The 27,625-nt window shown below is 37.6% G+C and overlaps 3 protein-coding genes across 3 annotated transcripts; all 3 read left to right on the forward strand.

Annotated features, from left to right (window-relative positions):
• The first annotated feature begins 1,185 nt into the window (after positions 1–1,185).
• LOC148718987 (uncharacterized) lies at positions 1,186–5,760 on the forward strand. Its single transcript, XM_088741401.1, has 2 exons — positions 1,186–3,549; positions 5,183–5,760. Exons 1-2 carry the CDS (start codon positions 3,387–3,389, stop codon positions 5,551–5,553), a joined length of 534 nt encoding a protein of 177 aa, XP_088597527.1. The 5' UTR covers positions 1,186–3,386; the 3' UTR covers positions 5,554–5,760.
• Positions 5,761–8,381: 2,621 nt separating this feature from the next.
• LOC148718988 (neurotrimin-like) lies at positions 8,382–16,051 on the forward strand. Its single transcript, XM_088741395.1, has 4 exons — positions 8,382–8,465; positions 9,343–9,615; positions 10,201–10,449; positions 14,758–16,051. The coding sequence occupies exons 2-4, from the start codon at positions 9,360–9,362 to the stop codon at positions 15,096–15,098; spliced, it is 846 nt and encodes a 281-aa protein (XP_088597521.1). The 5' UTR covers positions 8,382–8,465; positions 9,343–9,359; the 3' UTR covers positions 15,099–16,051.
• Positions 16,052–16,400: 349 nt separating this feature from the next.
• Positions 16,401–25,658, forward strand: LOC111331824 (proto-oncogene tyrosine-protein kinase receptor Ret). Its single transcript, XM_088741369.1, has 15 exons — positions 16,401–16,647; positions 17,524–17,579; positions 18,106–18,266; positions 18,560–18,676; positions 18,828–18,846; positions 19,009–19,039; positions 20,878–21,181; positions 21,352–21,462; positions 21,618–21,808; positions 23,125–23,247; positions 23,438–23,508; positions 24,409–24,449; positions 24,710–24,806; positions 24,920–25,019; positions 25,397–25,658. The coding sequence occupies exons 3-15, from the start codon at positions 18,134–18,136 to the stop codon at positions 25,460–25,462; spliced, it is 1,404 nt and encodes a 467-aa protein (XP_088597495.1). The 5' UTR covers positions 16,401–16,647; positions 17,524–17,579; positions 18,106–18,133; the 3' UTR covers positions 25,463–25,658.
• The last annotated feature ends 1,967 nt before the right edge of the window (positions 25,659–27,625 follow it).

The raw sequence follows: 27,625 nt of genomic DNA on the forward strand, positions 1-27,625 counted from the left end.
CTTAGCGATATGTGTATAATCAAAGTGATCCACTCGTCCTGACCAAAGGAACAAAAGCTGTCTTCTTCTGTCCCGACCCTTTATGACCGAGTACTGATATTGTTCTTGCCATGCAACATGGCTGCCATGCAAAACCACATATGAACTAATTAGTGAACTAATTGCAAGTCATTCGACGAGCAGTTGTTTGAAAAAGGATACCTTTGTTTATCTGGTTGAAAAATTTGGTTTGAAGATTTCATGAACAGCCAACGAAGCACCCATCCCAAACGAAAGATTTTTATTCTAACTAAACTGTCTGATTTACTTCGGGTAGGATAATTTATATGTATTATTACAATTTAATTAACTAGAGCAAATTCAAATTTAAAAGGCAATAGAGGTGGAAACGTTATGGAAACGATGAGGTAAAAAAATGACACGAACATAGTTTGTGTGGCTTTTTTTTTTTTTTTTTTTTTGCTGGCACATCGCTGTAAGAATTGTCCACACCGTCGATGTTCATTACAATAAAATGCTGAAAAGGCACCAATGACTGAGGTTTAGTTATTATTTTTATGTTATACCTGGAAACTAGTGACAACTTGGGTGGAGAACCAAACCGTATTGTTCATCGTTGGTGCAGTTTTTTCCAGTGCAGTTTTGTCAAGTGTTTTGTATATTCGTTCTTTTCGCTTCGCGCAGCTTGTTCGCCACTAGGCAGGATTTACAACATCGCAACAAATATAAGTTTGTGTTATGTAGTTTTCGTCGTCGTTTTCTTTGTAGCTTTCCTTGGGTATTTAGTGTAGTTTATATTGTAATAGGTTTTCGTTTGCTGTTTTATTTGCAGTTTTAACCGTGTTGTTTCGTGTCGTGTCGTTTCGCCGTTTTGAAATTGTGGTTGTTAGAGTTAGTCGCCCGTGGCAGTAATACAATTATCGTTAGGGTCGGGCATTGTAGTTTATTTTGCACCTATGAGCTTTTTCAGATTTCCATCAATACTGCACATTATGAGGTCTTCTTCCAAACGTTACGATTGATTCTCAGACACTCACTTCTCCGATGACTTGATTATTTCTTTCACACTTGCGATTTTGATTGAGAAATACTTTATTCATCGTCCATTGCTGATTGCTATAACGATCGAGTTCGGAGAGCGCTTGCTCAAAACCCCATACGTTTTTAATTTTATCCGGATTACAGCTGCATTTTCGGTCCCAAACTCCCTTCCCGATAACGCGTTCCCGATTACCCGTTCCCAGTTCTTCATTTCCAGCTCCTGTTCTTTATTTTAATTTGTCTGAAGTGTTGCGGATAATTAGCGCGCAGCTGGGAAAAATTTACCCATTCACACAGCCTTACGTTTGACCGCTGTCTTAGATGAATAGAGCTGAAGTCAGGAAATGATCAGTATTGGTTTGAACGAAAGTGTACGATCATTCCGCTTTTATTTTAGCAGAGATCAATCCTTTCTTCAGACCATTGAAGAACAATCGTTTAGAAGATGTATTCCTTAAGAGTAATGTGTTGACCCTACTCTATGTTGGTTGGTTTTGTTTTCAGATGTCAGTAATAAGAACCGACAGGGAAAGACAACTTTATGCAGCAACTTTTTTTAATTTTTAGAGTCTGCTCATTTTTCAACGGCGCAACCTTTTTATCGACTCCACAAAATAAACATGACGTGTTGTTTTCGACATTTGGATGCAAAATCTCAGGAAAGGTGACCCTTATCATGTAAACGGAAATTTTTTTGTCTGCTCTTAAATAAAGACATTAAACGCTGATACCAGAGCTGACCGCAAATTGATATCCAATTTCAAAAAATAGCATCGTTGTTAATGTTTTTTTGGCATTCTTTATCCATTTATTTATGTTTAAAGATTGACTTAATTGCATAGCGGGGAGATCTAAAATGTGATGGTGTTAAGTTAAATTTAAACGCATTTAATTTGTTTTCTTTCACCGATACTAAACTCGATGAAGCCGTGGACGAGGACAGACAAGGACAACCAAGTATGGACAAGGCTTAGCTTTAATTTTTCATACCGGATTTTTTTCTTTCTTTTGGTGGTAGTCATCTGGACCTAATTCTTCGAAGGGCGGATAAATCGCCATTCTGAGCAGATAAACCGGTTAACAAAACGTACATCTCAATCCACCGGATTGAGATTTATCCGAGGTCATATCCGCAAAGGCTCAGTCCGGATAAGGGTGGATCAAAATACTGAAAAGAGAAAGTAATTGATCAGGAAATGCATGAATTCACGGCTGCACTGTAACTGATTAATTTTGTTGGTACTGACGTGTTGTATTCCTGAGGAATGATATTCGGCACCTCAGAATTAGATTATTTTGGAAAGGTAGCGTGCCGTTTTAAAATGGGAATAGCGCAGCAGGTGATGGCAAGGATGTAATTTATATTTTTTGAAGATGTACCAAGAACGGGGAGTGGGTTTTGTTAAATGAAAAATAAATATCTCGTTATATAGGGTAGCTGATCTGTAGTGTATTTCTTAAAAAATAATTCGTTCAATTTGATATGCTGTTGTTACGTAGCTAAAAATATGAAAGTTAAGCTTCAGAACTTCCAAACGAATAGACATGATTCTTTAATTTGTACAGACAAAAGATCTAAGTCTCATGCGGTAAATTTAAGCAGAACGAAACAGCATAGGAATGGACTAAATATCATTAGATTAAAACAATCACCCTCGGCCGTCAAATTTCTATCGATTTGGATAACTTCCACCAGGAATACTCCGTTAACAGTAAATTTTGGACCAAAATGTTGATTCTTCGCTCAATTCCTAATAAACAAAATTTCATTTAATTTTGTACTTATTGTTTAGTCGCTTCACTTGGTGCTCGCGATCAGATCTTTAGCTAAGAAATCCTGTTTATAGTTTTGTTGTTGTTGTAGTCATTCTTATTCCCGTTTTCCTTCAGTTTTTTCATAACCTATTCATTTATCTTCATTTTGTTTGTCATCATCAGTTATTCATCATAATCTACTTACTTAACATTGATTTATGTCTTTTTTTCTTACTTTCAGCCACCAGTACATTTTGTATTTCCTTTGTATTTTCCTTGTAAGACCCAGAACTGTTCCTTGCTAACTCTAATCAACCTGAAATTTCTTTTACGACTTGATCTGGTTTGTACCTAATTGCCGAACAAGCTCTAACCAAAAATACGATCTAGTACAGAGGAAAAATTAAGAATTGCAACAAGCTAAAGGAGTAAACTAATTGATTGTTGTCACAACTCAGCGCTGATGAAATATTTTCCTTTTCTTTCTTTTTGAAATTAAGTGGGTTGGGTTGAATCAAGTAGTCCATTGTAACGAGCACACACGTGACTGCATAAAACCAGCTGAAGTAACCTTTCAACAAAGAGTCACAATGCCACTCAAAAGTTCCTTGACGGAGAATCATAATTGCGAAAGGGTGAAATCAGCCATTCGGTTTCGTAGTTTTGGAGTGAAAAAGACAATCTCGATCATGTGTAAGGTCCAGTTGATCCTTGAATATTTTCTGGCTGCTGTTGTTGTCATTCCTACGGCTGGTAAGACTCGTTTACATGAATTTGTGTGCGATCTGCGTCCAGGATAGAATCCATTAAACCATATATAACAACCGAGAAATGGCGGAAATTGACTTCCGTAATAGGCATTATGTCTTAATACCGCTGAAGGGTGACAAACAGCATTAAAAAATGCCTTTCGTCATCTTAAATCTTCTTACATTAAAAAAAAAAAAAGATCCATCTTGAGTAAAAAATGATGGGAAACACCGGGCGAAATCTGAGTAAAATGCTCTGGTGAACCTTAGTCATTCAAAGCAGCCAGGTCTTCAAATCAGTGATTTCCGATTGCTTTGTTGTGGTTATGTATCACCTAGTTCTTCAGTTTAAGTTAACCTAGATCTTAAAAGATGGCCTCTTGAACGTCTTCAGCTTGTTCTTTACTTTGCCGAATAAGTGTAATTATGATAATTTCCCTTTCAGTTTGAGTGCAATCGGTGCCATTTCCACTCAGAATCCTTCTCACTGATTCAAACAAGGTTATTACTGATCAGGATGTATTACTGATTCACAAGGAAATAATTCTGAACCTGGGACCTATGAATAAAGAAAAGTTAGGAAAAAAAGCCATTTGTATACCTAGAAACAAACAATAGAGAAGTGCGACAATCATTTCATCTTAATATCCCCCCAGTTTCAAACGTTGTATACATATCTCTTTTCAATTGGGCGAAATCGTATCCGTTGTATCAGCAGAATATTGGGCATGTATGTTCTGTTTTTAGAGGGATGTTGGCTCAGCTATGTAAACTTAAGAGTGTCACTCTACTTTCGCCTAGAATGTACAGTTCCGTTTTTGATGACGTCCCCTCCCCCACACGTACTTTACGTATTTGAGCACAGTGGTTACGCGGAAAAGTAAATTGGATTTGATTGCATCTTGCATCGTTTATAGACTCGCTCTAATAAAGTTAAATCTAATTTGCATAAGTCATCAGGGAGGGCTCGACCTTTAAAGCAAACTTATCAGTTTTGCCTTATACAGCGCAGGGTTAACAAATGAGCATTAGAAAATGTTATCAGTGAACTAATGTGAAGTGGTTGCCTTTGGTCCATCACTTTTTGCGTTTTCGTCTCTTCAGTTTCCCGGTCTATACCGACCATATACTTTATTTGCAAACAGAAAACAAAGACAAGAAAAAAAAAAATGTCGCGAAAGATGGCTAACAAAAAAATGCACATTTCGGGGTGGTTTGAGTTGACATTGCTCCTAAATCCGGTCGAACGATTAATTTTGGTGACGATGAATAATTGTTGCCTGCGGAATTGGACAAGGAATTCCCAGAGGTGAAAATAGAAGTCGTGGCAACAAAAACTTTTGCCAAGAAGGAAAATACTTGAGAAGAAATTCTTCAATAATTCAACTCTCAAAATCCAAACGTTTCGTTTCGAGTCGGCAATGGTTAAATGATAACATGAAAACAATGGAGGTCAGGCTGCATGTGACGCTTGGAGCTAAGTTACAAGCTCATACTGTGGCTCCGAATGCTAGAATTCAATAGCCTTACCGAAATTTTTATTAAAACATTTTATCGGTAGAAACCCAAAATGGCCACCGCACGATACTGGTCTATCGCCGAAAATAACTGTCTGTTTTTTTTATTTTTATGCACAGTATGCCAAGTAAGTTTTACTTCTACCTGTGGTGACAAAGTCACTGGGGTTATTGGTGGCTCTGTCAACTTTACTTGGGCCTTCACCGGAAATGTTAGAAGAGCTCAGTTGGAGAGAAAAGGTAGACTATTAATTTCAATAGATAAAACCTCAGCGGTACACGTCCCACGTTCTTCGTATAGTGGACGTATCGATGCAAAGTGGGATGGAAGTAGTCCTGGCCAGGTCACTTTCTGGCTAAATTTGACTAGTAGTCAAGATGAGGGAACTTATCGATGCAGACTCACACCTCAAGCTCTAGGTCATGCAGTGGTCCGAAGTGTTGTTAATCTGGTTGTTTTTGGTAAGTATGCTTCAAAACTAAAGTTTTGATGAGCTGTGGTAATCATTATTGTGGTATTGGCTGCCTTACTTAGTCAGCACCACTTTCAGTATTTTTATATTAACGGAAATAATACAATGTACAGGTTGAGAAAAATGTTTTCCGTCTTGTCACAAGCTTGGAAAAAAAAATTCTGAGTCTTCATGTGGAATCGAACCTTACTCAGTCTCTGTGGGTCAGCGGTAGAACATCGGAGCGCGGAAGGTCTGAGGTTCGACTCTTCATGGGTACACGAAATTTTTTTGTCTCACGGGCGTGACAAGAAATAAAACATCTTTCTTTATTTCTTTACTGGGCTAAAAACTTACCATCTTTCTTATTCTATTTTCAAATTGATGTACAAGTTTTATATATGCTTAAGCGCAATCAGATAGATAATGTTGTTAGTGTGTTCGAAAGTACTGTTCACATTTAAATCGTTCCCACTGCGAGAATTGACCACGAAGGGTATAACTAGTTTACGATTACCTCCAAATAGAACAACAGATATATGATGAAAAAATGAATGAGTAAAAACTAGTGAATATGCAAATAATATCACAAATAATTTTTATTATAAATGTACGTTACCTCTTAGTCAGCAGGTCTCTACTTGGAAAAATTGTGCCCGAGGTCTTTAGGAAACGAGGCACTTAGCATTTTCTTCCTTCTGACTAATCTCGCCGACTCACCAATGTGTGAACACTCCAACTGTCAGGGTAACGATGGTTGTGTTTATCATTGTCATCGTCAAATCACTGTCCAAATAAATGTCCGTTTCTAATGTAAACACGGCTTGGCTGATTAGGCTGGGAAGCCGTGGGAAGTGACTTTAATGATGTCCACGATAGGGTTGCATACCCTTCAAAAAGGCCTAGAGTCTGTTTCACTGATCCGGTCGACAAATTCATATTCTTTCTCGCCATCATCATGATGTGATCATGATCTTCAGTTTATTATCAGCGTTATTATCAATAGTTATGTGTTTTCTAACATTGGCTCTTTATTTATCATATAATTTAGAAGACAGAGTATAGTAGGTGCATTGTGATCGAGTTGGAGTTTTTGGAGCTCAAAATGAAAACTATTTACAGATAGGAACACTTTGATTCCAAAAAATGGACATCAAGGTTTCAAAGCAACGAAATTAGCTTTCGAGCTCAATATTATTCGTTTTCTCGTGCAATATTCTAGAATTATGGCTGAAAAATGAAAAAGATAGCCTTCTTATTTCGAGTGAAACTTTTAGACATCCTGACAAGTCTTCGGCCCGACAAAAGATTCTTTTTCAGGTCCAACAAAAGATTTTATATAAATTCAAATGTATTTTTTATTTATTTATTTATTTTTTAAGACAACGTTGTGAAAAAAGTCTCGATCATCATTCGAGTAGACATAGCTGATGTTTACAAATTTATGCACCGTGTAATTTGCACACTGAAAAAATCGTTTCTTGGCTTCTAAAGGCAAATACGGCACTTCCTTGAATCAAAAAACTCATATTGACGATTTGTGACATGTGTGTGTGTTTTCATGCTTCACGGGTAGGGAGCGATTTTCAGCTAAAAAAAACCTGCGATGTACTTCAATTTTTATCGTTACAGTTGACTTCCATGTTTCTAGTGATTAGGAACTTTTTTCCCTAAGTACTTGGAGCTTGCATTGTTTCTGAAGGCAGACTACTTATGAATAATTACTGCACATTGTGTTTGCTATTCCGATTTCTCAAAATTGTGAACACGCAGGTGTTATCAAATTAAATTCGTCTGCTTTTGTTTATGTTTAAGTTTATTAGCTTTGCCAACTTATAATCACATCAATACAAAGTAACAATACGAAAAGAGACGATAAACTTACTTACAATGGTAGGGATTCCACAACAGCTAGAGCCAATTACTGTAGACTCTTTCCTTGTTCATTTTCAATTTTTCTTAGCTTCCGAGGAAAAAAAAGGAAATTTCAATAATTTCTTTTCCTTAAATTGAGAGATGAAAAGTGCAAATGGATAAAAAACGATTTCCAAATTTATTTATAACATAACCAAAGTAAAGCGCGCGCTCTGATTGGTCAATTTAGCGTCCTCCATTTGCCCATGGGTGTACGCTGCTGACGTGAGCAAATGCAAAGACTATTTTTCCGCGCGCGCTTGTTTTTTTCTGGTCACGTAAGATTTGTTAAATAAAAGGGAACTCTAGCTACAGTGTGTTAATGTTATGTTATAAAACAAATGGTAAACACCACAGCGTACACTATTGAGTTATGGATGCACTTGGGAGGTTTGCTAAGCACTCAAGAAGCTAGAGTCGCTCTCGGCCACCGCCTCGCGCGACTCTTACGCTTCTTTCGTGCTTAGCAACCTCCCGCGTGCACCATAACTCAATAGTGTACGCTGTGGTGTTTACCATTTGTTAAATGCTAACCTATTTTCGTCTAACTTACCTTTCGTATCGGTCAGTAGTGTAATTTGTGGATTGTGTTTTTATATAATTATGGTTTCGGGCTTAGACCATTCCGGAAAGGGGAAAAAATTCAGTCTATTACAATTTCCCGTGGAAACTACAAACACGGCCGGTGAGATCGAAAACAATATCATTAAAGTGTGATTAAATATTTTAGTTTGACGCTAGAAGTAGTTATTAGTTATTAATTTTATCATTTACTTGTTTTGTAGAGGTACCAAAAATAAGTTTGTCATCTGCACAGAAAAATTATACTGAGGGATCCTACGCACTTATTGGTTGCACAGCATCCGGAAAACCACAGCCGGACGTAACATGGATCAGAAAAGGAATCGAGATTAGTTCCGGAAAGGGGGCCGCTTTCTTGGTAATCAACCTACGAAGAACAGATGAAGGGCTTTATACCTGTAGAGCCAACAACTCGGTCGAAATTGCTTCAAAGGACACAACACTTTTGGTTCATTGTAAGTAAAATAATTTCTTTATGTTTGACTTTCTTTAACGGTGCATTACGTAAATGGTTCATGAGCGACAGGGTGTATAAACTACCCCGCACGAAACATAGAAATGAAGTAAATAAGCATGAATTAAAGACTCCGGTCAGTTTTTCATATTTATTATTTGATTTAGATCAGTTCGATAAGTACAACCCCTTAATATGTTCTGTTTGAATACTTGCACTTAATGGCTGCCATTGGCATTTACTGAAGTTTCATTCACGCGCAATACCGGACGGTATTTTACAGGGATATTGCTACCCACGGCCACTACTTCATCGAATTAGTTTTGCTAAGTCGAATATAGTTAAAGATAAAGAAATTTTATCATCTCTTTTGAAATCTCTTTTACTTAACGATGTTTTAGTAAATAGTCTTTATTTACGAAAAGCACCAATGGAATTCGGCCGTATTCTTTAGGTTTTTTGACATTTTTCGTGTTGAATAGAGGAAATTTTGGTAGATCTTACAACTCTTCCCCCAAAGTAAAAACGGCCTAAACCTGTCCTTTCTGTCCTTCTCCAGTCTCTTTGTCTTTGTTTTCCCATCAACAAACCGCTACTTCTAGAACTTCTGCTAGCTCTTTAAAGTCCAAGGTTCTAAAAGTTGAAAGTGGTGCAGAAAAATGAACTGACAGATAAAGGTTGAATATCAATTGTGAGCAAGGACCTGGTCGGGCTGAAGTTAGGTTTCAATGCCGGTTGTGCTTGGACGTCCTTTTCATAACGTATATATAACCTGAATTGGTATGGAACGGTGTGATTTTTTTTGATCTGGCCGGCTTAAATCTTAGCTAAAAGGTTTCGCCGAGACTCTGAAATGATCCCTTTATTATTTCTGCTAGACAAACCTGAAGGTACGATGCTAATGACCAATGCTCCAAGGAATACAATTACACAGGGAGGGAAAATGACTTTCACTTGTGTTGTTACGGCAGCCAAACCACCAGTGTCACGTTACAGATTCACTATTAATGACTCTTTAGTCCAATCATCTTATTACAATCAATACACCATCAGCAGTGTAAATCGATCACTTCACCACGGCAAGTACAAATGCGTGCCAAGCAATAGTGCTGGATATGGACCCGAAGCCTCTCTGGTACTTAATGTAGAAGGTAACTACAATGCACCATTAACGTACTACTTAGTTGCTCAGACTTAGATACGAAACGTTTGAGGTCTGATTATATTTACTGATTCAAAGACATTAAAGTTTGAATTTCCTCGAACGCAAAGTTTTTAATTCTTTTGAATACTTTTCATTTATAAAGAACTTTATGATGAAAGCAAAATTTCACCGGCGATTAAAGAAAGGGATAAAGCCCTTCCTTAAATTGCAAGGCAACCACACTGACTCTACTTTTTAGTCAGTTGGAGATCTTATCTGACCTTTTAAAATACTGGTAAATTGAGTTTTAAACGAACATTGTTATGGAGAGAGACGAATATTACACATCATTTAATACTTTGTGGTAGTTGAGTTTGTAAGGTGGTAGTTTTTTCTGCCGGTTAAATCAAACTACAGCAACGTAACAGCTAAATTGTAAGAACTGGACCTAATCCTCAATTGTTCATGAAGTTTTAGAATTAAAAGTGATTGGAAGCATTTGAATTCACCGTTTGATTTTGCGTACAGCACAAAGAATGAATTAATAGTGCAGACTTTTGCAATTATCGTTATAACCTTTTAATCCGAGCAGTTCCTGTCCAGTTCATGGTTCTTCCACAAAATGTCACAGAAAATCGGACGAATCCCATTTCTATGAGCTGCGATGCTTCTGGCTTTCCTTCACCCTCCATAATTTGGACTAAAGCTGGGAAGGTTTTGTCTCACAACAAACATCTGGAGATTCTAGGGAGTCGCAGGAGTGATGCAGGGGAATATGTGTGCACTGCAAGCAATGGAGTCGGACAGCCAAAGACAGCAAAAGCTTATGTCACAGTGCAATGTGAGTCCTTTATCGATCATGTCCTATTGGAAGTCAATAGGAAGCTTTAGCAACGACGACGGCGACGGCAACGAAAACGTCGTGTCGAAATCTAACTTTTCGTTTTTGTAACTCTTTCGAGGTTATTCCGATGTTTTTCACTTGGAAAATGCTGGCGAACTATTCAGGGACTATATCACTACGAATGGCGTTAAAGTAAGGAGAAAGAAAGAAAAATTAAGCTTCATACGCTCACGTCCTCGAGAAAACCTAAAGTTTGGTTATTTCACGTTGTTGTTTTGCCGAGAAAGGCAAAGAAATGTACCAAAATGTTAAACGCACGTGCAGGGCGATTGTTTTTGCTCATTAAGTCTATTGTTTTCTGCCGTTCTCGTTGCCGTCGCCGTCGTCGTTGCTAAAGCTCCCTATTATTTCATTTAGTGACTATGTTACCATGATTACAGCTATACATTTTCTTCTGTGTCTTAAGTAATAAGGCTAAGAAAAATGTATAGTATTCTTTTTTACTCGGGTTAAGCAACTGATAAAACAGCTTGCTACGTTACTTAACAAATAGTTATTTCTGAAACTAACTTAAAATTCAAGATCTGCCAATCGGAGAAAGTGAAAATAAAAGTTGCAGTTCATGCCTATTTTTTTACCCCAACTAACAAATTTGTGGAACAGATGTACAAAAGTATATTCACGTTATATAATTTTAACATCCCATCGTCACGAGAGGATGAAAAAGTAATATACTGGTCAAACTTCCCTCGGTACTTTCCGTTAAATGTCCCTGTGGTGAGAACTATCATAACGACATCCTCGGAGACCCAGGGGCTGTGAGTCGATTTCAAGCTAGGGCGGAAGAGCCACTGGGGACATTGTCTTACAAGACTAGTTCCAAACGGTCGCAGTCGTTCCGGCATCTGATTGGTGCCAGAAAATCTTTGTGTTTTTCTGCCCAATCAGAGTGAAGTGTGCTTTAGAGTCCTTTCGTGTGTTTTAACACGGACATATACAATAAGCTCAGTTGCTCGCCATGCTTGTTTGGGCCGTTTGACGAAGCTCTGCTTGAGGTGAAAAGTTTCAGTCTCAGCACACAATGTAAAAGAAATCAGATTGTCCGCGAAAATCTAACTGGAAATTATATTGAATAATTTCGCAAGTATCACAAGAGAACGTGTTTAAGAGTTTGCGAGGTTCGTCTAAAACATAATGGTTGCAGGCGTGAATATGTTGCTTTAAACGTTAAACGAGATGTAAGCTTAATCTTTCTACATTTTTGTATAATTTGCTTTGATTGAAACTTTGCCAATCCCGTGAAGTTATTTCGTCGCACGGGCCACGCAGGTATGTCGAGCAACTGGCGCTTACGCAGCTTTCTGTGCACGCCAAAATCTGATCTTCGGCTAGTAGTTTAGGTAAGGTTCAAGGTTTTTCTAACGATAATGAATAATCCGGGTGAAAATGTTTCAGATCGTTGTCGAGTATGCTCTTCCGTTTTTATCACCGTGACCATCAAGAAAAAAAGAAATCTTAATGGCGAGTTTATGAGAATATTTGAAGTTTTCAATCAAAAGGTTCTACCAGATGATGGTCTTCCGCGTGCAGTTCGCGACACTAGTCGCAACAGAATTGAAACATCATGGAAACGTAAATGTAAGCTTAAGACTAGGTTTACACTATAGGAGAGTTTTCCGGATTCGTAAATGTTTCCGGATTCATCAATTTTGGAGTGTTCGGATTCGTAGGCGTTTACACTGAAAGGATATTCGGATTCCTGACCGTTTACACACAACGACAACTCCGGGAACATTCGAAATGGAATGGTTACCAAGCCCAGTGTTGTTTCGTCGTTCGATCGACAAAGTGAAAATGCCTCCCCCCAAAAAGGCTAGAGTAGATCCAGATGCCACTGAGGCAAATTTGAGTTGGACAGATGCCAAGCAGTCTACGTCGTCGGCGATTAAGTGTGGCTGACGTTAAACTTCCTTGCAATAATAATTTGCGTTTCTTCAGAAATACTGCGGTACACATGATAAAACTTATCGCCTGAACCTGCAACAAGATTAGGCAACCGGAGACCGCCAGCGATGTTAGCACCAGATCCATTTTGGTTTCACCGCAAACTCAAAAGATTGCAGGTGGAAATAATATCCGGATTCGAGAAAAAAAAGCGGTTACAGGACAAAACTTTCCGGATTCACAAGTTATCGGTTTCAAAGTTCCCACTTTAAATTCCGGATTCAAAATCTCCGGAGACACGACCAAACCGGGAAGGTTTTATTTCGGATTCGTCCACTTTCGTGTAAACGGCAGAATGAATCCGGTACTAAAACGTTTGGGATTCATCACGAATCCGGAACAATTTCCTCTAGTGTAAACCTAGTCTAAGTCTTCAGCCGTCATCCCTGCCGAAGCATCTCTTAAGAGGATGTATCCCCTTTCTCCACTAACATCGAGTCAAGAGGACGAGCAAACGACCTTCAATTTCAACGAAAGGGCTTTCGAATCCCATTTGAAAACTTGCCAATAATGCCTAAGCCACCATCCTTGGTAGTGTGAGATACCAACAAAGAGGCATCGGTAAAAATTTCCCGTGGGCGGAGTACCCAAACAAGAAAATCAAATTGTTGCTGTTTCCCGGTTTCCACTAAAGGAACATTTGTCAAGGTATGCACAGATGCAATACAACCTATGTTGAAAAAAAAATTAAAAGCTAAGCGTGGAAACTTTTCTTTATTATATGGGGGTAGATGACCTCGTGCTAAGCTGACATTTACTATTGTAAATGCAAACCCTTTCCAAATCCCGTCGGTAACTGTCCGAAAACACTTCTCCTTCCGAAGATGTTCTCGATAATAAGTTTTCGTTCAGATTTTAATTTGCTAACCGGAAAAACAGCTAAGCTTTCTCTGAGCGCTTGCTAGAGGTCGTCCACGAACTTAACATTCTCTGAAACCTTGGTCATATTGTGAAAGACTCTATCAAGCGAAGATTAGATTTTGGCGCATAGAGAAAGCTGCGTGAAGCTGCGTGAAGCTGCGTAAGCGTAAGCGCCAGTTGCTCGACATATCTGCGTGGCCCGTGCGACGAAATAACTTCACGGGATTGGCAAAGTTTCAGTCACAGCAAATTATACAAAAATCTAGAAAGATTTAAGCTTACATCTCGTTTAACGTTTAAAGCAACATATTCACGCCTGCAACCATTGTTTTATACGAACCTCGCAAACTTTAAACACGTTCTCTTGTGATACCTACGGAAGTATTTAGTATAATTTCCGGTAATATTTTTGCGGACACTGATTGATTTCTTTTACATCGTGTGCTGAGACTGAAACTTTTCACCGCAAGCAGAGCTTCGTCACACAGTCCAAACAAACATGGCGAGCATCTGAGCTTCTTGTATATGTCCGTGTTAAAACACACGAAAGGACTCGAAAGCATACTTCACTCTGATTGGGGAGAAAAACACAAAGATTTTCTGGCGCCAATCAAGTGCCAGAACGACTGCGACCGTTTGGAACTAGTCTTGTAAGACAATGTCCCCTGGGGGCTCTTCTGCCCTAGCTTGAAATCGACTCAGTCCCTGGATCTCCGAGGATGTCATCAAGACAGAAGTAAACATTTGTATTGTATATCATTACTTGTATCAGTAGAAGGTTTTTCCCAGCTTTCTATTGCATAAATATTATTATTTCAATTTTTTTATTGTTGCAAATGAAATTTACTTAATTTTTTTTTTTTTTGAGTCTTATGGTTAGTTACCTGACAGGACGCTCCACTGAATTCTTAATTGCGTGAGTGGTGGAGTGTGACCAACTGTCAAACAGAAGGCAAGGCATTGGTGATTTCCTTTTCAGTGGGGAAGGGTTTCACTTAAATAACAGTTTAAAGAACCTCAATCTCAGAAGAATCCTCTTAATATTTACCGGTTTCTTTAAATTGCAATGTTTTTAACAATACTGAAGGCAACGGTATAAAACTGACCTCACTATTATAAAAGTCAGAGAAGCGATTAAAAGCTGTAATTCTACTTCTGTACTCCTAATATCATTTTGTGGAAGCAATTTAGGATATATTTCCTTCCCTCAACAGAATGACTAACAATAATGCTTCTCTAGCTTTTCTTTGCGTGTAAAATCCTTTTTCATTGAAAAGGAAATGTATTACTCTGGCCTCTCTGTGGTTGCTGTTCCATATAAATTTCAGGTGGACGAAGTACCAAAATTGCCCTTTCTATGGTTAAAAATACCTTCCACGTTGCCCCTCATCACGACTTATTTTGCCATTGGTTGTGATAGTGAATTATTTCACCTTTAAGATCCTCCAACCATTCAGGAAGTCACTCAATCAACTAAGAAGTCTTGGATTGGTCAGATAGTTACGCTTAATTGTTTGTCTGATGGTGTTCCTACCCCAATACTCACCTGGCACAGACCTGATGGAAGCCAAGTGAAAAGAGTCAGAGCCAGAGAAAACAGAATAAAAGTGAGACTGAGGGGTGATGGAGATTTTGGTGACTACAAGTGTAATGCTACTAATGGACTATCTCCCTCTGATAACAGAATGATAAAGATGAGACAAATTAGTAAGCTTATTTATTTACTTATTTTTTCCCTTTTCTCTTTCTCGGAGAAATTAGCCATACAGCTTCTCTTGTAAATCCGAGGTGAAATAAAGGTGATGTATGTATGTATCTATGTATGTATGTATGTATGTATGTATGTATGTATGTATGTATGTATACTCCTAAAATACAAATCGAAATAAGGAGAGAACAGTGTGAATCGAGTCTTATGCTTAATGTGATCATCAGACTAGGTTTTTTCAAGTTGGTAGAGTTTATTACCAGAAGTTAAGATTTAATGGTCGAGGATAGTCGTGGCGGCTTTTCCTGAGTTTCCCAAAGAAGTTTTCCTTACGGCAAAAAATGCGATAGGGGTTCTTGACTCTTCATTGGGGCGCATGGGTTACGAGGTCTGTTCTTTTTGTTAACTACTCGGTTCTGTAAAAACAAAGTTCTTTAATCGCGCACACACTAATCCAAGTCATGATAATGTAGAACCAAAATTCACGAGTTTTATACCTGCCAGCATATTGCATATATTACGGTCCCACTACAATGTACACTAATTAGCAACGATTCTATTGCGATAAAACGTAAATGGCGGCGTGAATTGCTGATTATGCAACACTTTTTACCACCACCATACGTACACAGTATATGCATTTTCATTAATCGCTCATTCATTATTCTATCGGTTATGGTATCAGCTTACATCTCAGAAGAATCAATATATTTGTTTCCAAAACTCAAAGCAACTACCCTGGTCCCAGAGGTTCTCTTCTCTCTACCGGAGTACGAGAATTCGGCGCGAAGCGCCGACCAACGACCAACGTCCTGAAACCATAACTCCGCGGACCCTTTGCATTGCAGACTCAAATGCGATAAGGGCTACTGCTCCTTCATTGGCACATTGAGACCATAATGGTGTTACGATTTTTATAGCCTGGCTAATTTTCTCAAAAGACCTGACAAAATAAAAAAACAAAAAGAAAAAGAAAGACCACTTGGATTGGAGTTTTATACAACTGTTAGTTTCTTCTTGGACTTTTTCTTCATAGAGACACCAGGCATCCCATCCATTACAGTGGAGACTCAAGCCAGTTCAGTAACAGTTAGGTGGACTGCACCAACTAATGATGGAGGGAGTCCTATCACAGCATACCGAGCGATCATACTGAAGAGCGACATTGAGATAAAAAGTATTAATATCACTGATCCTGGTACAAAAAATTACACTTTTGTTGGTCTGGAGAGAGATACAGCCTACATTGTGAAAGTCTTTGCAAGAAATCGTGTGTTTGAAGGATATGCTGCTGCAAAAAAAATATTGGCAAAGTTTGCGGGTAAGCCATTTCAATTTCTTCCCATTGTTGGATTCATCAAGGTACAAAAGGAGGCAGTAGGTATGCGTATTGCTCGCTGTAAATTATTCGCATTTGTTGTCCGTAAAAATCATCTTTCCTACAGTGTGATACATGTAAATGTGAAATTATGAGAAAAGTACTCATTTTACTAGTTATTATTAGTTAGAAAGATTCTTACATCTCTTTTAAAACGTTAGGAAACACAGAATTTCGCTTGACAGCGACCATAAATGAGAGCTGTAGCAGACGTCTTCAAGTTGCAGCGAGGTTTCCAAATGTGGTGAGATTTTCATTCGACTTACGGTTGCATGTGAAAGAAAGTGAAACAGTTGTGGGTTTATTGGTAATGAAAATATGTAACTTAAGGAACCAATTACTTTTTATTATACCGCTTTGGGATTTTTGAAAGTTCCTGACATTGTAAAACTCAAAACATCTTTACTCCACTATGACTATTTTAATGCTGACAAACATATAAATTTAAATATCTTGTTAGTGTCTGAGCTGCATGACTATCACGCTCGAAGTGTATCCTACAACCTTCTGTAAATTCCTTCTTCTCGAACAAATTTCAGAAAATTCAGTCCGACAATTATAGGTAGGTATATATGGAACAACACTCCTCGACCTATTAGAGAAAAACCAACTAAACAAATGTTTATTAAAAAACACTTTCACATTTAAAATCAGTTTTGATCATTCATTTATTTCATCTTCTCTTTTCCTATTTGATTTAAGTCGTTTTAAATAAGTCCAGTTTAGTAAATAACTTTTCATACCAACTTAAGGGCGCTATACTAGGTATCTAGATGTGCTCCTCTTTTCACTATTATTAGTACAGAATTAGAATTGCCCAGTAGTTATTACCTTGTTTATTATGTAACTTAACTTACTACCACTTGAAGTGGAGAAATAAATAAATGCAAATAATTTTAAATAAAAATAGCAAGGGAATTGGAAAATGCTTCGATGAATAAGCGGATGGATGAATTGTCAAATGCGTGAATGATAGGAAAAAGAATTGTTTGGAAGTTGTGGATGATAGGGACCTCGGAAGCTACAGAAAAAAAGGCATAAAATAAAAACTGAACAATTATCTTTTTGTGCTGTCAGTTTTACTTGATAAAATGCATAATGACGCACGTTTACCTTTTAGGCATGTGATCTGGTCGTCAATCACGGCTGTTTAGCTGCCCTTACTGTGGAAAGTAGGTGTCGTGTCGCTTGAATTTTTCTTTGAATTGTACAGAATGGGGGGGCATCGAGGATTTGGGTAGGAGGGGGCAAATGAACCTTTAAACCCTGAAGGGACACTAATAATTCATTCCCATATTTTCAGAACATTAAAAGTTGTTGCGATCGAAGAAACTTTATGCAGTTTACTACTTAACTGCATTAATATTTATAAATTGAGGAGAGTGCAGCAAAAAACAAACAAAAAAACCAAAAAACAATTGGTTCTGTCAGACAGACAGCAATTTCAAATAACGTCACAACCTCAGGCAAGTTGTCAATCATCGAATAAAACGTGTAGATTTAATTACGGCTCTTTGGTGAGATACATGTAGTTGTGATATATGCTGTTGAGGGATTGGGGGGAGGGGAGGGGAGGGGTCTAAGATGCACCGTGTTTGGTTACCTCCTATACCCCAAGGTTGTAATCTGCCTCAGTATGGTTTTAATAATTTTTTTGTGAGTTTAAGAAAATTTTTTTTGTATTTCTATTTAAAATCTATAGGTGTGGCAGTGTTCTCGTCGATTTCATAATGTATTTCAACCAAAGGGTAGCGGTTAATGAGGTTTTGACCTCCTTGAGAGATGCTGCTCTGCAGGACAAATTCGGAGTCTTTAGAGTCGATCCAGGGTCTATCAAACAAATTTCCTCCCCCACCGCACAAGGTATGTGGCGACACACCCTCTATGACGAAGTTTAGAGTTCTTTAAAGTAATGTCCTTACTATTCAACCATTTTGAATTGTCTAAGGGCTAAGCTTAAGTTTTTTCAGAAGTGTGAAAGTAGTTGACTTTGAGCCTTTTTTTAAAGCAACTCTTTGGTTCCAAAATTTTATGACTTTTCTTTCGGCATTTCAGAGCCCCTTACATGATCTCTTGAGGAAACGTTTGGCAGGTGTTAGATAAGCTTTTAAAACTTAGTTTATTTAGCAAAACGTAACAAATAATTTTACATCTAGGCCCCGAAGAATGCAACCGTTCATGCAAAGACGTCATGTTTGCAGCCATAATTGGAGTCCTTGCGTTTCTTGTTGTGCTTCTTATAATAATTTACATAGTGTGGCTGCTCAGGAGAAGTAAGTGGAAATTCATTATTTAGGTTAATTTTTTATTTCTATGCTGTACTGGTGAGATTCACCGAAATGCCACTCGAGACTTTTCGCATTCTTCTGTATATCGTTTTTTGGTTATGTTTATTTTTATCGATTCATTTACCATTTTTTTCAGGTGATGTTGGAAAAAATAGGTAAGAATCTACTTTGACTTAAGATAAGGTGTCACAACAATAAAGACATTTTTTGTTAAGTTGTTATTCCATATGCATGTAAAAAACCTCCTAAAAAAAGAGGGTTGCTCAAAAATTCCAAAAAATCTTATGAAAGAGTATTTACTTATTTTTGTGTTATAGGAATTATGAAGATGAAGAGGGTGTTTATGATGTAAGTTACGGCGGACAGATCAAGTTTACTTTCGTGTTTATTACAGAAAATTTTCATCTCAGTCTATTATTGCTCCCATCAGGAAAGTTAACACATTATATATATCAAAAAGTAAAGAAAGAATATTTTTTTGACTTAAAAAAAGGTGTGTTCAAACTGGGCGGAAGGTTCATTGTAAGGCGAATGCAGTTTGACCCAATAGGAATTTTGTCATTAAGATTTTCCTTTGTCTTTTACCAAATTACCGGTTAAACTTGTTTTCGGTTGACACGAGTTCAAATCTTTTCCTGCAATTTATCAAGAGCCGCTGGGTCTACCTTCAGTGCGACTTTTTTCGATTAATTGCTTCTGTAATATCTTGACCGTCTTCATTTTCACGAGACTCTGTATCTTCATATGTTATTAAGAGTGCTATTTGGAGTATTCGTTAGCCTTTTTTCAAATACATGTGTCCGGCAAAATTACAATCTAAATCAGCTCGCAGAACATAAACATTTGATAGAGAAATCACTGTAGTCATTAGTGGCATATGTATGGAACTCATGGATATCATGACTCAGATGCAAACTTTATTTTTTTCGTCTGGTAGAGATTTCTCACATACTATAACGTTAATTGAAGTAAGTGGAGTGAAATTTCAAAATCGAACGAGGGTGCATGCACAAGTTACAGTACAAGTTACGCAGTACGAGTTAGCTGTGATATCAAAAGTATGATTTCCAATCATCATAATAATAATAATAAGCATGCAAAAACCTCAGCATACGCCTTGGTTGAGAACACGTCAATTTATCCCATACAAGGCATGGATACAATGAATATATGAAGTTCATATATTCACTCTACTGCGAGGATCGTGCATCATAAGTACAAGGCATAGAGTTAGAATTGAGTGCAAGAAGTCGAAGTTACATTTATAGAAAGGAGAGTCGCCAAAGCACAACAAAACAAAATGGCGGACAGGCTAGGGCAAAGTAACAAGGTTTTGATTAAAAAAAATCATTCAACATACCACAAACAACTGCCTGGGAAGTTTTGGGCTTCTAAAAATGACAATGGAAAAAGTCTTGAAACGTAAGAACCGGATGCGCTGAACATGTTTCCGCAACAATTCGTACGAAAGACGTGGATAAATTATGAGCGTGATAGTCTTCGTGTACTGGTTACTGCTACTAAGCGAATTGTAACTGAGAAAGAGTGCACACACTCAATTATTCCAGACAGAAGGTTTAAAAGCTTGAATCAAGTTCTTGAGGGAAAGCGCTGATGACTCCGGAAACAATACAAAGGCAAGCGGCTGCATCATTGAACCATACACACGGCTAAGAGAAAAACAGAGTCAAATTTTTGTGTGTATATTATTGGCAAGTAACCTTATGAAGTTTTCTCCTATAATTTAGGATAAAACAGCACTTGATCGTACATTTTTCAAAGACAACAAATTGCACTCGCCTTACGGACTTGTGCAGTTTGGTCAATTTTTGAAGAAATACCTGTGCTGATTATCTTACTTTGCACCCGAACTATACAGATTGCACGACACACAATTCAATTGCCACTCAATTACATCCATTTTGAAATAACAAAATTCAGTTGCTCTAATGCAGGATTTTTATTCTGTACAAATATTTTGATGATCCAGTACTAAGTTCGTAAAAAACTTGCAAAAGTTGTTTTTCATCGTCCTGCAATTTGATTGGCTACTTTAAACAAGCCTTGAAATCTGATTGATTGATGTGTTTTAGCAAGGCTTTCTCATTGGCTGGGAAAAGATGCGATTTAGAAAAAGAATGGTGTGATTCGTGATTAATACGGATATTAATCCTTAATCTTAATAGAATGACGTGACATTAAGAGAGTTCGAACCAAGCCGCCCTGATTCAACCAAACTCACCCAGCCTCCTGTAGAGTACATGAATCTCAAAGAAGCCAGCAGAGGCCACATTAAGATGCAAAACGCAGGCCCAGGTACTGATTACGCGCCTTTACGTCCAATCACACGCTCTTGGGAAGTTCTGAGGGATCACGTGACTATTGAAAAAATCATTGGTAAAGGTGCTTTTGGCCAAGTTGCCAAGGGAACTGCAGTGGGACTTCGAGGGAGGCCCGGAACGACTACAGTGGCTATTAAGATGCTCAAATGTAAGATCATTTTATAACTTTTGGACCTTAGGGATCAATATGCGTGAACCTTTTGTTTTTGTTTTGGTTGACTCAGCTACTTTATTTAATTTTGCAACGTTACGTCACGGTTCCCACTTCGTACACTATCACCATTTATAAATTCTTGCTCTTTCCTTTAAACTTTTCAGTTAATGCTGCAGAATCGGAGAAAAGATATTTGATGAAAGAACTTGAGACGATGAAGCAGCTGAAACCCCATCCTCACGTCATTAAACTTCTTGGATGTGTCACAGAATCTGGTATGCTTTGGTTGAGTGGATTTTATTGAACTTTGCGACACCACGTGAATGAGGACGATCCTACTGCAGCTGGTCCCCTTTTTTCCTCTTGCTAGAAATTTATTTTGTAAGAATTTTTTGCTTCATATTCTAGAAGCACTTTTCTCTCTTTGCAGAGCCACTCCTAGTACTGATCGAGTATGTTCCCTTCGGAGATCTGCTAGGTTACCTGAGAAAGAGCCGTGGATTAAACGACACCTACTACAATGACCCGGATATTAAACCACAAACAAATCTGACGTCGCAGCAGCTGATAACGTTTGCTTGGCAAATCGCCGATGGAATGAATTACTTGTCATCGAAATCTGTAAGTGGAAACACTCAACTTAAAATATCGAGACCTAATGAAAAGGTTAAACTCACATAAAAGGCTTGCCATCACATCTTCTTTTATTTTTATTTTATTAAAGTCATACAATTGTCCGTCTCTAAATTTGTAATATGCCATTCCAAGGCCAAATCTACTCTTTGATCGCTCTTTGATTTACATTTCAATTCTTCCTGATTGAATCCCAAATGAATTTTTGTTTCCAGTGATTGTAATTGTTAAATAAAGACTTACTTCATGGTTGGTAAGCGCGGGTGATCTTAATTCTCAAGTTGTGAATAATTGAAATGAACGAGAAATCCTTCGAGTGAGTGTGTTTAAGATTCTCTATTTATAACAAATGAATAAAAATCGTATATGCGACCTAATTAACCATGACATTGAATTAGTTTGTGATTTTAGTACTGAGATATTACAAATGTTTGTAACTTTAAATGTCAGTCAAGTGATAACAAAAGACAAAAAATTCGCGAACTCGATATCGCTTTTATTTCGATCCAATCACTGCGGTCAAGACGCGTAAAGTACCAATTCGAATAGGTTAAACTGCACTTTTAAAACAAATCATTTCAAGAAAAAAGATAAAAAAGCTCGTTTTAAAGAAATTTAGGGATACATTTGACAATTGTAGAGTTTCTGAAATTAGCTTTCAAACTAACCAAGCGTTTTCTACTCTGAATCGGAGTCGAGTGCTTTTATTCTGGTGTACCCCTTTGTGGACATAATCTCAGTCTCTGGAATGGCAAAGGTCGGCGATTGATTAAAGTTGCTGATAGAGATGTTGAATTGATCACCATGAAAAGCAGCACCGGTAAAAAGCGACATTGCTTGCTGACCAAGTTGATAATATGTTGTCGAACCAGCTCAAATGAACTCGAAGAGCCTCCAGAAACTTGAATTAAATTCGATTTCTCTATATCATGCGCGCTCCTTGTGCTTACATCACTCAAAGTATAAGAGAGTTTTACTTGCTTTTTTCAGGCAAGCACTGAGGGAAAATTGGAACAATTCAATCTCAATTACTTCGCATGGTCGCCCCCTAAGACGGGAAAACCGATACCATTTTTCTCACTTGTGAAAAAAAAAAACAAACGATATCAGGTTTCTGATTAGTTATTCGATATTTTTTCACAAGTGAGAAAATGCTTATGACAAATAGGCTTGCTTCTCATCAAAAAGAGACGGTTTTTATTAGGCGACTTTGCACTGAGTAAATATCACTATTTATTTAATAATCGTAATCAGTTTTTATCATCACTATCATATTTTAAATTTTGTTTCAATCTTTCCGTTAGATCATTCACCGAGATCTCGCGGCACGCAATGTCCTGGTTGGACAAAAAGAAACATGTAAAGTTACAGATTTTGGAATGGCCAGAGACGTCCAACAAGAAAATATCTATGAACGACAGGCAAAGGTAATCTGCAATTGGCCAGTGCACAATGTGCTCAGTTTTTTCTTCTTAAGTAGAAGTTGACGTATTAATAATCAATGGCTTTTAACTGTTATGTTTTTGATATGTATCTCTATCCAAAACTTATTTGAGTAACTTCCAAATTAAAGTCATATAAATTTCAATGTCCTGATGAAATCACTTTATTTCTAAGGGTCGTCTTCCAGTGAAGTGGACAGCCTATGAAGCGTTGTTGTATGGCACTTATACCACAAAGAGTGACGTGTAGGCGAACCTTATCATTCCTTTGGTGTAAATTTTATAAATTTTTAACAGTACAGTAAAAATTACTTGCATAGCCTGTCAAGTTGTGAGTCTAAGGCTTTTTCAAACAATATCTTTTGCTTTTATTGTTGCGATTCTCGTGCACTCATCGGTCGAGAAATGTTGTTGATAATGTTACCGTTGATAAAAATAACTAAACATCATGTTACGCAATGTTCAGCAATTCTCGCCATGTGGAAGATAAATTTCTCGCTTAAGAATAATTGAAAATTTCTTTTTAAAAAAGGTATGGACAGTGACGAATTTCTGAATTCTAAGATCGGTATATTTGGAGAAATTTTTGAAAAGGAAGTTGTCGATTTGGAAGAAAAGGCAAGGGGAAAATCTTCAGTAGTATGAAGTTGCCTCTCGGTCCGCAGGGTTTAAAAAAGAAAAAGCTTAATATAGAAAAACTTGCCGATCCCTGAGCGAACGTCACAAGAATTAAAGCTAAGTAGGCGATAGAAACAATTTAGGGTAACAGACCCTATTGCCATCCATTCTTTAATAGTATTTAATTGTTGAAGCCATCATATAACGCATTAAAACAAGAACAACCGTACAGTGCCAAAAACGTAACAATCGATCATGTCACGCGCGGAGCTGATTTGTTTTGGCACATAAGCTGGTATAAAAATTTCGATGTTAGTGTATTAAACAAATTAAAGCAACCACAAACTTTTCAATGAAACCAATCGGCTGCGCCTCGTGGTTCCACTTTAGTTTTGAAGATTGTTGGCGGCGTCATTTCTTTCATCAAACTGATTTTTCTGTGACATAATTTTCGATTGCGTCATATGGTCACCTTATTCTATTGGCCCAGTTACCTAAACTATGTTACTTTGCCTCTTACATATACAGATGGAGTTATGGAGTTGTCCTTTACGAGATTTTCACTATAGGTAATATGTGATGGAATTTGAAGACTTTCTGATGGTAGTTTACTTTAGAGTTATTATGAATCAGTGCAATCTATTTAGGCTGGGGGAGATATAGTCTCCCCGCAGCCGTGATGTTTCGGTCACGGAAACATCACGGCTGCGGGGAGACTAGGGGAGATATGAATTGAACGTTCCTGAACAAATGCATTCTCTGTCCCATGAAACAGTTACACTGGGGTGTACATTATTTTATTTTGTTTGTTTACTTTTGCTTTATTCAGGCGGTTCACCATATCCACGGATGGATAGGAGAAAAATTGCAAACTTACTTCAAAAGGGGTACAGAATGCCCAAACCCCAACATGTGGATGATGCGTTGTAAGCTTGCTTTTCTGTTTTCAATTTATTCATAGTTAATTACGAGAAACATGTCATCATATGCGTCTGTCCTACATAACATGCTGCTTGTTCTGTATGTATACCAAAATCAGGTACCAGCTCATGATGAGATGCTGGCAAAATGACGCGGATGCGAGGCCAACATTCACTGAATTGAAAAATCAGCTTAAAGACATGAAGATGCTGCATAAGGTGAGACTTGGAATGGAGAGAACAAAGGTTCAGCTAAATCGATATTATTTCATTCAAATGTCTTTAATCGTCCCTACTGATTTGAAAGAAAAAAGACGGCCACTATGAATATCCTTAAAAAACAGTCTCCTTTGGGATTATTAAAATTTCTCACTGACATGGACACCAATATATTTCGGCAGGAAGTCCTTCACAGTTGTTGAATAAAAAGGGATCGATGGAATAACCGAAGAGTTAATGTGAATTCGAAGATGCAATTCTTCACGCTATGATAATATAATTATATCATCTCCGTGCTTTTATTTGGTAACTGGTCTTAACGTAAAGAAAGCAAAATAATTTTAATAAGGCTAATTACACGTCTTTTCTTTCTGCAGAGGCTGATCAACATGAAAATGTACGACAATGAACTGTATGACGACGTCGAGAATTCGGCAGTGTAGTAGGTTACACATCCTGAGAGTTTTGGAGGTCAACTGTTTGAAGGCCTCGCTACGATAGTGAATCGTTTGGACGATCTTCTTTTGAAGAATAAGTTTCATGTAGCAGCAGAAAATGCATCTTAAAATAACAGAAAAACGAAGAAAACAAGGATTAAAAATAAGCACTAATAAAAGATTTACGAAAGTTGTCCAAACATTATTTTCCTGTGGTTACTTTTTATTCTGACCGAGGTCCGACTAGGAGCAAAACGAAGACCACAGGGCCAAAATCAGCGATTCATATGCGCAAGTTGCTGATATGGATAACCAGGTATAGCCAATGTGGTCATTACAATAAAAGTGTTCAGGCCCTTTTTAAATTCGCATTAAAGACAAAAAAATCGTCGTCTTTTACACGGAAAATTATTCGGCTGCGAAGCAAGCATCTGTCTTAGAGTTGCATTTTTAGGTTCAGGCTCGGCTGAATCGTCTCTTCGATTTTCATTATTTTATAGTCTGTGGTTTTGTTCCCTACATACTGACTCCAGGTGAAGGATGACAGATCAGTTACCGCTTAGCCGCAAAGATGTGTTTGACAATGTGTGCTTGTCATGAGTCAAACAGAGTCTAATGATATATTTTTAATTTTTTTTCTCTTTTCCTTTTGTTTTTTGTTTTATATTTTGGATGGAAATGTTTCTGCTTCAAGAAGCTAACAAGCTATGTCTTGTAACTCCCAGAAGATATAAAACAATCATGTAACTTCTGCATGCTCACAATATTGATACATTATTTATCGAACGAGTGACGAGAATTTTCCAAAGTTATCAGGAAAAGGTGTTCTCTTAATGAAATACCAACTTTGTAAAACTAATTTGCAGAGAATTATATTGCAAATAAGGTAAGAAAATCAGTAAAGGACATATCTATGAAGTGAAAAAAAAATTGCATTTTTTGATCCATCGTATCTGAAGGATAACAGAGGGATTGCAAAGTACCATCTAATTATCAAGTGAATTTATCTTTCAAACAAGGTTCTTTCCAATAATCTTTAACGCGCATGAGCTAAACCAAACATCTGCCGATCAAAATCTCTCAGACAATGAAAATTCGAAGACGCCCAGTTTGCATCGTAGAAAAACGTTTTGGAAAAAGTGCGGCCTTTGAAATGAATCTGGTAGAATCGCTAGACCAGTTGTCATCAGCTAGTGCTAAAAAAGCGAAAAAGGCAAAGAAACAACATTTTAACGATGGAATGATCGATGCTGGTGACAGAGAAGCAAAGAAGCCTTTTCATTCGACAACTGGCCTTACAGTGGCGGTGATGTACAATATACTCATCTTCGCGTACGCCTGGTATACGAAAAACTATTTGGTTATGATGCTGGTTCTTGCTATATGGATGGTCTGAAATCTGTAAATACAAACTTCAAATGAAGCAAGCAGAACCTTTGGCGGAGATTTGCGGGTTAGAAACCATTTTATAAGTTTCTTTATAGAGAGTTGAACTTGAAAGTTTCAAGATGTACAGCAACTGATGTTTTCGTGAACATGACGATAATTGCGATTGCGGGAACTGCGACTCCGCCGTGCTGATACCGCTGACAGAAAAGTAATGAGCACGAGAATAGTCAATGTTTGTAACGATTTAAATGAATTTAAAACTGTAAACTTGAGGAATTAAGCCGGGTCGCTAAAAAGAATCAAAATTATGACTTACCACCGTGATCGGAGCAGAAATGCAAATACAAAACTTTCGCTGGTACACCATTGAATATTCTTTCGAAGTTCTATTTATTTCACACATACTGAACTTTGCACGGTGATGTACTATTGATCGTGTCTCTGATCGAACAAACGATATATTTTCACTATCGTTCGCTTCCAGTCTTTGAAATGTGTCGGTCAGTAAGGAAAAATCTCAGAATGTATGAAAAAAAAAGAAAAACATCCCATAGAAAGCGCTTGAACGATTTTTATTCACTCGTTGCGATGCATAAAAAAACTCACCCGCTCGCTGCGCTTACTCGTTAATTCCTCTTTTTTATGCATGGCAACTCTTGAGTAAAAATTGTTCGTGCGCATTTTCCAGGGAATAATCTCTATCGACAAGAAGTCTTAAACAAAATATGTGGTGAAAGTACAACAGGTCAAACTGTGTCCAGATTGTGCGTTGTTCTTGGT

This window comes from Stylophora pistillata, chromosome 12, assembly GCF_964205215.1.
Source record: "Stylophora pistillata chromosome 12, jaStyPist1.2, whole genome shotgun sequence".
In the NCBI taxonomy this organism is placed as follows: Eukaryota; Metazoa; Cnidaria; class Anthozoa; order Scleractinia; family Pocilloporidae; genus Stylophora; species Stylophora pistillata.

Bases quoted from the DNA above. Each gene is read 5' to 3' on its own strand.
- LOC148718987 (XM_088741401.1), top strand. From the start codon at position 3,387: ATGCCACTCAAAAGTTCCTTGACGGAGAATCATAATTGCGAAAGGGTG. The intron at 3,550-5,182 runs GTAAGACTCGTT...TTTTATGCACAG, and splicing joins TGTTGTCATTCCTACGGCTG to TATGCCAAGTAAGTTTTACT.
- LOC148718988 (XM_088741395.1), top strand. From the start codon at position 9,360: ATGCTAATGACCAATGCTCCAAGGAATACAATTACACAGGGAGGGAAA. The intron at 9,616-10,200 runs GTAACTACAATG...TAATCCGAGCAG, and splicing joins TCTGGTACTTAATGTAGAAG to TTCCTGTCCAGTTCATGGTT. The intron at 10,450-14,757 runs GTGAGTCCTTTA...TTCACCTTTAAG, and splicing joins AGCTTATGTCACAGTGCAAT to ATCCTCCAACCATTCAGGAA.
- LOC111331824 (XM_088741369.1), top strand. From the start codon at position 18,134: ATGTATTTCAACCAAAGGGTAGCGGTTAATGAGGTTTTGACCTCCTTG. The intron at 21,463-21,617 runs GTATGCTTTGGT...CTCTCTTTGCAG, and splicing joins TGGATGTGTCACAGAATCTG to AGCCACTCCTAGTACTGATC. The intron at 24,807-24,919 runs GTAAGCTTGCTT...TACCAAAATCAG, and splicing joins CAACATGTGGATGATGCGTT to GTACCAGCTCATGATGAGAT.